This window comes from Physella acuta, unplaced genomic scaffold, assembly GCF_028476545.2.
Source record: "Physella acuta isolate Inbredline_101_S28 unplaced genomic scaffold, ASM2847654v3 ptg001766l, whole genome shotgun sequence".
NCBI classification, from domain to species: Eukaryota; Metazoa; Mollusca; class Gastropoda; family Physidae; genus Physella; species Physella acuta.
The window spans coordinates 46828-58752 of NW_026733276.1; the positions used below are offsets into that span (position 1 = coordinate 46828).

Below are 11925 nucleotides of genomic sequence, written 5' to 3' on the forward strand. Positions count from 1 at the left end.
AGAAATGACGAGTTAATAATCGCAATCCCAGTATGGAAATTGCGCTAAAAACACGAGCTTTGTTGATTTAATATAGACATATACATTAAATTACATTTTTACGAATGTTTCGAGTTTTTCTTTGTTCTAAAATGTATTTTGAAATGAAGTGCAACACGTAGACGTCAGCGTGGACCGGATCTCCCCCCCCCCCCCCGTCAACAAAAGTCGATTATTTTGGAATCCCTGTCTACCCCCTCAGTGTATAAATGGATGACCCTTAAATGGATAACCCCTTTTATATCAATCCAATGTAAACTAACACAAACACATGTTTTCAATCAATTTTGTTCTTAACTATGTAACTATTAAAAGTTGCTACTTTATTTAGCACTCAACTTTATTAAAAGACTATCATTAAAAAAATATGCGCCATCATCGTAATTTGTTGGATTAACCCTCCCCATCCCAACAAAAAGCTACCTAAGTGATTTGTGTAAAACAGCTCTTTTGTCTTAGAGTTGGTATTTTATAAAAATATGATCGGTCTGCTTCCGTTTGTTAGTTTATTTTAATCACATGATAATCAAGATGGCGGACAACGATGATACACAACAAAATAATAACAGAAAACCGGTAAATGGAATAAATAAGCAGAATGGAGATTTAGATGAATCATTAACTGCTTTATTAGCTTCATCTTTATTAGCAACTGAACCTGAAGAATTAAATGATCTTGAAGATATTGCTGGAGGTACTTTCTTAATCTTAGACAAACTTGAAACTAGATTTAAAAAAAATAAATAAAAAAACATTGATTTATTTTTTAAAAGAAGATTCGGTAATCTATCGTTTTGGGTACGTAAAATCGCCCCCGGCTATTAATGTACGAAAACGTTACCTCATTGTCAAGGCTGTAATAGAAGTATATTGTGATATGTTTGTGTCAAATATTATAGATAAATGAATAATAAACCTAAATCAATGGCTAAATATATCAATATAGGCCAGAAATTAACTTTAAACAGCTGTGTCTGCAAGCAAGATTTGCTATATAAATAGGTACTCCAAACTGCAGAAAATCGAGGTTTCTGCTCATTTTCTTTACTTTTTCCCTACTTTCCATCACAAAGTTCTCCCATAAAAATTAAGCGTATACTAATAAAAATGGTATGGTTAGAAAGCTTAACTTAAGCTCTACAATAATGTGTTGTTTGTTTTTATATTGGTAAAGGAAGAATACATGTTTTTGTAGCTTGAAAAACATCACCGCAACGATTTTTATCGGCAAAATGAGAGACCCGTTTTTACCCCTATCGCATTCTGAGGCTTTGCGCTTCGGCGCCACGTGACCTATGAATTCTAAACATAGCTTATCGTACGCAGGATTGAATGACCTTTAGTCTTGTATAAAATGTTAACAAATTATTTTAGTAAAAACGGTTTAATTCTCAAATTTTCTACGAAAAATTGAATTTTCACCAAAATCCACTAAAAATACAAATTTTCTACTAGCATGGTTAGAAAGATCGTCCATTTTTCTATTTAAATGCGAAACTATCTTTACAATATCAAAGATGGCGCGAATGTCAAAGCGCGATAACGAAACCATGTGTAACTCCCGTTCGCCGATGCGATCACGAAATTTTTTACAAAGAAAATATAAGCCCGGCCCGGATCAGACCCCTGACGTGTTTGAATAGAAATCTATTTTTTCTTACGCATTATATCACAATAAAAACAGTTCAATATTAAAAAGAATACAATAAAATATGAAAATATTTAAGTATTTATAATTTAAAACTAAACTTTATCTGTAAAATTTGAATATATTTAGTAAAAGGTCACGCTGACCTAGTTTTTCGACCGGCAACGTTTCGAGAGAAAACCACAGAAAATTGCGATAAAAACGCTAATAAGAACTGATTATCCGATTTAAAATGTCCAAACTATCTGCATAATATATAATTCGATTAGTCTTTACAGTTATGGGTATACTTTATCACACTGTGTTTCTTTTTTCTTCATTTACGGGTCGTAATTTGCTAAAAATAGGTCTAAAATAGGTTGTCTATTTTTAATCTCGGCCCGATTTTAATCCTGAAATCGTGCATTTTTATTAACGTTTTTCAGCGATCTAACACTAAATTATTTCACTGAGAATGTTTCTTTTTAAATGTAGATTAACTGTAGTTACAAATAAATAACTTTTTCTATTTATCTGTTAAGTTTTAGTAATTCTTTGTCAATTAAAAAAACTGACTTAAAGCCGTGTTGAGGTATAAAATGTTCACCCCCACCTTATTTTCTCAAATCTGGACATTTAACTGCATGATTTATAGCACTCAATTTAATTTACATAATTAGGTAACATTTTCCCCTTTAAATCGATATAAAGGTGATTATTGTGCATGCAATAGAAGAATTTTAGTGGTTTTGTGAAAGTTGGTGATTTTTTAGTTTTTTTTTCGCCCTGTCAAATTTTTGGTAAATATGGTGTAGTACGATTTTTAAGACAAAAAACGTTCATCTTTAACTTGTTATACTAGTTTGAAAAAAATTGAGACTACAATCTATCTACTCTTTTATTGGAATTAAGTTAGAGAATGGGTATAGCTGCTATAGTTTTTGAGATAATCGGTGCTAAAGTCGGGTCCTCATGAGGCCGTAAAAGGTAAAAAAAAACGCGTGTTTCTTAAGCGCATAACTTTTTTTCTAATTGTCCTACAGACATAAAGTTGGTATCCATGTTCTTAGAATTATTAGTACTATGCAGAAAAACCATTGCCATTATTGTGTGACTGATTTGAAAAATCCATTTGGAGTACCTAATATAAACAGCAGCCATTTGTAAAATAGAGTGACTTCCGCCTGAATCTCTATAAAATGTCTATAAAAATAAAACTTTAACAAGATGACTGCTATAGTAAATGAGCGTGGTTGCATCTGTTGGAAACATCGCTGGTGTTCATTTATTACTGAAAAGTTTTAATTCAATTGTTTAAAAACAGGTACATAAATGAAACAAGGAAACATTTTTGTATTTTTCAAAACATAAATCCTCCTCAAAATGTGAAATAATTATTAAAATGTAAAGAGTCACCTGTTTTTCACATTACTAGTCGCGGGCGATTTTACGTACCTAAAACGATAGATTACCGAAGATTCTATTATCGGACACTGGCATAAAATTCCCCAACTGAGGCCTAATTGGCTAATTGGATGCTTAGTTAGGCCTAATTAATTTTTAAAGAATTAATTAGAATTTCCTGTAGTACTATAAAAATGCTTTAATAACGAGCTTTTTTTTATAACTATACTCTAAAAAGGAGAAAAGAAATGATTTTTTGTAGGCCTAATTAAAAAAATCTACTAGAGGCAAACTGTTGAGGCTACTGGATCATATTTACTATTTATTTATATTCAGTAGTAGTAGGATTGAATTTTAGCTGAAACTGACCCTACATTTTCAGAGTTATTAGGTCACATACATGATGCCTCAATCGGACTAGGAATAGACACATTTGGCCTCAGTAGGCTATTGTTATTACTATGAGGCCTATCATTGACTGTGAATAGCCACTTTAAAATGTTTTACGATGATAAAAGTATCTAACAGATATTTTACTTAAAAATTCATTTCTTATTGATATCAAATTTATAACTATAATATTATAGACATTAGAAAGCTACTAAATAAATATAGATCTCCTCTAGATATATGCTGTACAGAAATTTGGCTCAAGGACTGTTCGAAGTACCCCCAATTAAAGAAAAATTTCTTGTTATGTAGATGGTATTGATTTTATGATAGTAAAATATACTTAGCAATGTTAAACATATGATAATTTGAATTTGAGAAAAAGAGAACACTTATTTTTTTTTAAGCATAATACATTAGTACTGCTGAATATAGCTCATCATTTAGGTCTAATACAAAAGAAAATGGCCGGTTTCCAATGAAATCCAAATAACCATTGAACTTCAGTGCAGAAAAATAACTACAAGTCATACTATTTTAAAATCTGCTGACCTTTTCATTTACTTCGTAACTGAGGTGTATAGTCTTTTTTTTCCTGTTTTTTCTTTTCAGAATATTCATCCTTGAGCAACACAATAGATGAGCTGAATAATTACCTAGATAGATGGGAGCAACGCCATGACAACCTGAGAGCACAGATCCGGGAGGCTCTTAGGGAAAGTCAAGAAGAAAAATCAAATCAAGCTACACAGATCAATGAGGAAAAGACCAATGATGCAGACTCCAACCCTAAAAATCCTAATGACAGTAGCCCTGACTCTATATGATGTTTTTGTAGTAGATTTTTCTTTCTGATTTAGTGTATAATAATCCAGTTCAGTAAATGAAAGAAGTGTGTAAACAGAAACATACTGTATTATAACCTGGTTTTTAGTCTCACTTGGCTGTGTAGTGTATTGGTTGAATCCAATATACATTTGTTTGCAGAATCTTTGATATCTAGCATTCAGAATCTAGTTTTCAAAGAGACTTTCTTGGCTGTGCAATGTTTTGTTTAGCTGAATATATATGTCAACAATTACCCAAGTGTATATTTTAAAAATATTTTTGCAATTGTCCAAGATGATTGCAGTAAACAGTTGTAATTTGTTATTCAGGTAAACTTATATAAGCTTGATTCATTAATTATATACCCACTGCTGTAATGTAATCAAGTTCTTATTTTTAGTTTTTGACAGGTTAATAAATCATAATGGGTCTTGTTTGTAGCAGAAAATCCTCAGATGGTGCAAGTTGTGGATGACTGAACATGTACTGTCCACACAACATCAGACTTAGATATATATATAATGGTGCTGGCACAAACATATCTGGCCAATGGACCAGTCTCACTATGTTGATATCCTTTTCAATGTATCAAACAAGTCTTTATAAATATAAAAACCGGAAAAAATTATCACATGTCCTTCCCCCCCCCCCCAATAAGTTGGTTGTTCTGTCTTTTAACTTGAATGGAAGCAATTTACCATCAATTTGTCTTCTGGAATAGAATATCTTAATTTAAATGGTAGTAGTGTACAAGGGCATTTAGAAATTATTATTTAGTGATTTACTATTTTATGTAATGGCATTGTTGTAAGACTAATTTATGCATCAAACAGATTCATACTTTGAATTTTATGTACATTTGTAAAGTATGCATTTAGAAATAATAAAATACACAAGATGAAGCATGTGTCAAAGATTTTTTTGCTCAAAGAGTATCTGTAATAATATTGTCAATATGGCGAAAAACAAATTACTATAGTATTTGTAAGTGAAAGAATTTCTGAAATACATGTAATTGTGCTAAGAAACCATTTAAATTTAAGAATTTACAATTATAAATTATAGTGCATTACAATACATACATGTATTATTTGAACACAAAGGGGGAAACTGCTCATGTTGGGGGATATGACACCTGCAGAGAGTACCAACATCAGAAAATTATTCTGATTTCTTTTTGTGAAGTACCAATTTTATTTTTTGTTCTCGATTTTCTCTATTTACTGGATATTAACTGTTGACCATAATAACCTATTACTGTGCCCAAATTAGTTTAGGTCTGAAAGGTGAGCTTTATTATTATCTACTAGGGATTTTAAAATGTGTCATCTTTTCTTTTCCACCTTAATATTACTGCCCATAGAGAAAAAAAACTCGAAAACATACTTTGAGACCTGTAGCAGACTACCTTATCAGAAAACTGCAGAATTGATCAACCACTATTCCCAACACCTGATACAACAAAATGGCAACTACATAATCCAGGACAGTCGAGCCACTAGCAAGGGGGAGTTAATGACTTCTCTTTAAACAAACGGCAAATTATATAAGAATTGAGGAAATCTTTGATCAGGGGTTAACCAATTGCCAGCCTTAAATTTTTGTTTTAAATCCTCATCTGGCGTAGGTACCAATGTAGTATCAGGCACAGCAACTAGTCTTTCTGTCATTACATGCACAGATGATACTAGTATTTCTGATATACATCAGACTGAAAACTCCAGTCTAAAAAATCAAATTACACAAACGAAACAATAAGCAGAAAGAATCAAGTTTATTTCGTAGTTAATATTGTCAGATTTATTCAGCAGCTTCTGCTGTCAATGTCTTTAGGAAAGCTTCTTTTTTTTGTGCAACACGTGCCTTGCGCTGGGCATTGGATAACTTCACACGGTTCCACCTGAAATAAGCATTAAAATAAGTTTTTAGCAACTAGAAATACCTTAAAGGCAATATTAAAAAAAAAAAAAAAATTGAGAATAGGCTCATTCATACCTCTTCTTCTGAACTTCCTTTTTGGCGGCTGGCTTAGATTCAGGGTCAGCTCTAATGGCTGCATGTGCTTTCTTGTACATTTCCTCAACCTAGATAAATCAATGTTAAAAATAATGCATTCACTCAAGTTTTATGTTACGTTTTAGCATATTAGTTACTTTAAATTATCAGCACAAACAAACCTTAGTTCCTGTAATTCCATTCTTGATGAACTGAGAGAACTGTCTCTTGTAAGCTTCCTCATCATTTTCCTGAAGATATGCCATGTAGTTGGACACATGCTTTCCAAAAATATGATCACGGTGGGTCTGAGCATTGTAAGCCTTGGATTCTTTGTCATAACCAGGGAAACGGCGTGTGCTGCATAGAATATTGAAGATTATTTGAAAACCATTCCTTGTGCAAGTTGAACATCTAAGAATAAAATTGAAATGGAAATATACCTGTGTGGGATATCAATTCCACCATCAGCAGCCCCCTTCAAAGCTCCAAAAACTCTTGCACCAGTTGTTGTGCGCACCAATCCAACATCTAGATAGGCACGGAATGCACCTGGAGCCCCATCAACATCTTCGACATTGAACTCTTCTCCATTTGCCTCCACTTGTCCCTCATAAGTTTGGTCCAAGTTGAACTTCTTCAACAACTGAGTAAAATAAAACAATAATGTAGAAGAAAAGTGATGGAGAAACACTAATATTTTGAAAGGGAAAATATAGGAAAAGTAACTAGATACAAAATAAGCTCATACTTACTCTCCTGGCTAGTAGAAGACCTGTGCAATAAGCAGCGGCATAGTTGGTTAACCCGACCTTCACACCGTATCTAGGTAATTCGTGAGAATACACAGCACATACAATCACATCACCTTCGATACGAGCATAGGCTATCTGTAAATATTAGAAATGAACATTTACAAAGAGTTCTTCCCAATTGATTAAACTGAAGAAGAAAAAACCCCTAGAATGTAAATATAACTGTCCTGTTGCAATTATAAATGAATAAAGCTACAAGTGTAGCACTACACATGATTTATTCAACGTAGTGACTACCCGGAAGATTTTTATCCCCAACGTCTCCACTTAGTCGCAAAAGATATCTCTGCGCATGCGCAGTGACCTATGGCTAGGGTTCTGCGGTTGTAAACACGCATGCGCAGTACCATCGAAAACATCGCCGCGATGGCAAGTCGTCGTTTCTCTCCATTGCGCATTCGTATCTTATTCCGGCTAGCATTGGCCTTTATTCAATGTAGCTCTACACATTTTTTATTCCAATATTTTAACCTGGCCTTTGCAATGACAAATGAAATAACCATTTTACTAAAAATACAACAGAATAGTTATTCCTCCATTAAAAGCTCAAGAACACACTGGAAGGGTATATTAATTTCTGCATTCTGTAAAATCTAATAACTGTAACATCAACCAAAAAAAAAAAAACGTAGAAAAATATAATTCACCTGGCATATGATATCCTTGTTGGTAAAACGGACAATCATACGATACTTTGGAGTGTTGTACTTGTTCTTATCTTGGAAAATAAGGCGTTTTCTGGCATAGTAGTCAGTAACTCCCTCTGTTTTAAATTACAAAACACAAAACTTTTATAGATCTACATCCATTTATAAACACTATTATAATAGTAATATAAAAATTACCAATAAATTACCTCTCCTCCTTTTGAATTTGACCTGAAACCTTTTAAAGTAGGCCTTGTTCTTAATCACCTTGACAAACCCCTAAAATGAAAAAAAATGTGACAATCAGAAAACGTAAATTGATTAGGTTAAAAAAAATTAAGTGTGTATTCTCAAAAAATGGCAGCGTCTGTTAGTAAATCTCCTGCTCAATCTTTGACTTCTGTAACAACAAGTTGTAAAACTGCAATCATCCAAAAACATGCTTTCCCAATGTTAGGCCTATTGGGAAATTTTTCCTAATTATCATAGAATGATAAAATGGACCCAGATCAATCCTATAATATACCCCATTGATAAAAATATCAAATTTATCATTCTAGGCCTAATAGTTTTTTTTATATGAATTTTCAAAGTTATGTGTTTAACTTGTTATGTTTCATTGTAACCTGCATTCCAGACGTGTGATTGGCTTTAAACTTGCATACCAATGTTGCTATTAAAGATATAATGATAAAACTTTGCACATTTGTACTCAATGATATAGGCAATAGAAGTCTACAAATAAAATAAAAATTAGAAAAGAGATAACTAGAAATAATGAAGTTAAATTAAGGGGTGTGGCACTGTTCTATAGTGACTGCCATAAGAGGATTTCCAGACTGCACAGCTAGGTTGCTATTCCATATACCATCATGAAACTTTATATATTAGGACTAGAGCATGTAAAAAATACAATCATGCAAGTAAAATAAACATAGCTAGAGGAAAACTATAAATAGTGAACTTGAATATGGTACAGCGCAATTAGACTATGATGATTAACTACAGGCTAATATGTTGCACTTCTTTGTTGCTACTATAAAAATAAAGATTAAACTTTACATATTGATTCTGGTGTTAGTAATAAGAGTGCTAGTATACATATTGTACAGGTAATGTATAGAGTTAGAACTTACAAGTCAAATACAGCACAATATGATCAAGATACTTAACGATTTGCCATAAACATTGGATTTGTGTCCGTGTATAACATGGTAAAAATGTTATTATTAATTTAGAAAATTTTGGTTCTTGTAATGTTTCTGATGAAAAGTGTTGAGGTGTGCTAAAACTCAAAGATTGACATTTCACAGTATTCTTATTTATAAAATGTTTAGTGAAGTTGACGTATCCTTTGATAAATTCTTAAATGACATTAATTAAAGTGTTCATGTTTTCTTTCTATTATAGTTGCCTATAACTAAAACTGTAATGCAGTGCAGCTTATAAAATTGGGCATTATTATTTTTAATTTAGGCCCTTTATAGTACTTTATAGATCTAGATACTACAGATAGGCCTGTCAGTATTTACATTAAGGCCTAATAGTTTTTATATATATATATATATATATATATATATATATATATATATATATATATATATATATATATATATATATATATATATATATATATATATATATATATATATATATATATATATATATATATTATTACACATCTCTAGACCCATTATTGTTTTAGTGTTTTCATTTCCATTTAGATCTAGATCTAGATTCTATTTTTTTAAAAACTGTTTACAATAAATATAGATTTTTTCTACTTGAAAATGCCTTTATAATCTATTTATCTGCAATTCGTTAATGCTAGTTTACTAGATCTAGTTAACCTGGTATTAAGAAGGTTAATAAAAATCTGGCTAATTTAAAATTTTATAATTTATTTAGGCAGCAATTAGGCCTAATTACATTCTTTCCATTTTTAATCTAATAATTTAGATCTACAGTATATTTATTTTAAAGCCCATTTTATTGTAACAGTCCATTTAAAAACAAACAGCTGTTAAAAAACATCGTATGCGCATATCTATTAATATCTCGTAACCCGGCCGCCATTATGAAATTACGCACGCTTTCTCGTTCCTACCCCTACGAGTTTTATCGCGCTACTCCTCATTGGCCCATGCTTAAAAACCCTTCAAATCGACATTTCTATTTATCCAAATGGTTGGCATGCTATTTAAGCCTATTTTCATGCAACTTAAAGGATTATTTATATCTGAAATTTAGTTGTCAATGCGCCAGTTCGGTAGCGTCGGCATTTCGACAAATATTTGCTATTATCGGTGATCGCTTTCGGTATCGGACAATGTAAAACGGGAGCTAATTCATTTATTAGTATGTATAAAAGATGAAATTCAACTCAAATATTCACATCGAATACATTTTATTCTTCGATTCCGATGGCGAGAATTAACATGTTAAAAAATGGCGAATTTCAACAAGTACGATGAAAAAGTCAGGATGTGGTCGTACCGAATCGAAACAGCGGAAGTCGAAATGCCTACCCAATGTTCTGCGTGTGTTGGACTGGTGCGATTTAGCAGAAACCCGACTTTAATAACACTAACTGTAACTAGAATATTGACAAGTAGTCATGTTACCAGTGGATTATTCAATTCTAGATCTAGAATCTATCTAGATCTAGATCTAAATTCTGTCTAATCTGAACTACAAATCACTCTTCAAAAACAATCAGGAAAAGTGCTCAAAGTTAATTAAAGATTATCATTATGCCATTTTTATGCACCTACTTGACAAACACACTAGATTTAGATTCTATATCTAGTTTTCCTGACAACTGTATATAGATCTAAATCAGTCTAGTTTAAGAATCTAGCATGTTGGGTTGTGGTGTAGGCTAAGCGAAGGTAGGGTGACGAAAAATACGCCACTTTATATATTCTTACATCGACCACGTACATTAAAATCGACTTTTATCTGTATAATCTAATTTTCAATAGTATTGTAGAATATATAGAATAATAGTATTATAATTAATTTAGGTAAATAATAACGTTATTTAAGTGTTTTCTTACCATTGTAAATTAAAATCGAAGTTTTTAAACACTTCGACTCCTCGATAGCTTGGGTCTTGGGGAACCCTAACCGGAAAAGGAAGTCACAATCCAAGTAGGCCTGGATCTAGAAAATATTTCTTTAGGCCTGAACAAAATTAAAACGAAACAACTGTAGCCTATCCTAGCTGTATACATTTTTTTAAAGAAGAAATATATTATTAAAAATATAAAAAGGACGTTTAATAAACTCAGTAAAAAAATTAAAATGTGTAAAATTAACCACCGCTTTCTTTAAAATTTCACATTTGATTAACAAACAAAAAGATTGTAAAACGAATGTTGACAATCGTGTAGCCGTTCATTTCATATAGCAAATTTTTTTTTGTCTTAATAAAATCATACAAGAGCCTATAACTATATAAATAAAAGGAAAACAAATTTGACAACAAAAACTTCTATGGCTATATAGGATATAAGCCTAGATCTGTATGCAATATTCCATAACGATTTTCAGAGCGCTTAATGTTCTGTTAATATTTTGTTAATATGACAGTCAGAATTTTGAATTAGTAGACAAAAAGCAACAGAGCGCACCATCATCAATATCTCTTCTACGTAACTTAAGACACTTTCATTTCATTTTGTGGGTCGTGTTGATGGGGGGGGGGGGGGTTATACCTCCACTAATATACCACCCAACATCCCTGCCCACGTCATGATTACACGCATTTTGTGATATGTGTGTGTGTGTGTGTGCTATAAATTTAAATGAATCAATGTAGATACCAAAATACTGAATTATTTGAATAGAAACATTGAAATTGCTTTCTCAGATATTGACATTTATATATCTTCTGCTGGATTAAATTTATTTACACACACACACACAAAAAGGTTTAAAACGGAATGTTGCATCTAAACGACTTATCCGATTCGAACAACAATGAGGCGATATAAAATGGCTATAGTTTATCCTAGCTGTATAAATAAGGGGTCATCCGTAGATGACGTCACGTTTTTAAAAAAGATTTTTACCCACACCCTCCCACCGTCATAAAAAGCAGACCCCGCCACAGAGGCGTAGCGGGGGACATCTGTCCCCGGGCGCCGACCTTAGGGGACGCCAAAATGGGTTGGAA

The 11925-nt window shown here is 32.2% G+C and overlaps 2 protein-coding genes across 2 annotated transcripts; one reads left to right on the forward strand and one right to left on the reverse strand.

Annotated features, from left to right (window-relative positions):
* The first annotated feature begins 548 nt into the window (after positions 1-548).
* Positions 549-5199, forward strand: LOC131930382 (uncharacterized). The gene is made up of 2 exons (XM_059286840.1): positions 549-733; positions 4073-5199. Exons 1-2 carry the CDS (start codon positions 559-561, stop codon positions 4285-4287), a joined length of 390 nt encoding a protein of 129 aa, XP_059142823.1. The 5' UTR covers positions 549-558; the 3' UTR covers positions 4288-5199.
* An 844-nt stretch (positions 5200-6043) lies between these two features.
* LOC131930381 (large ribosomal subunit protein uL18) lies at positions 6044-10931 on the reverse strand. The gene is made up of 8 exons (XM_059286839.1): positions 10805-10931; positions 7955-8024; positions 7746-7861; positions 7039-7173; positions 6727-6929; positions 6466-6643; positions 6284-6372; positions 6044-6188 (listed from the first exon to the last, which is right to left on the reverse strand). The coding sequence occupies exons 1-8, from the start codon at positions 10805-10807 to the stop codon at positions 6089-6091; spliced, it is 894 nt and encodes a 297-aa protein (XP_059142822.1). The 5' UTR covers positions 10808-10931; the 3' UTR covers positions 6044-6088.
* Positions 10932-11925: the final 994 nt, after the last annotated feature.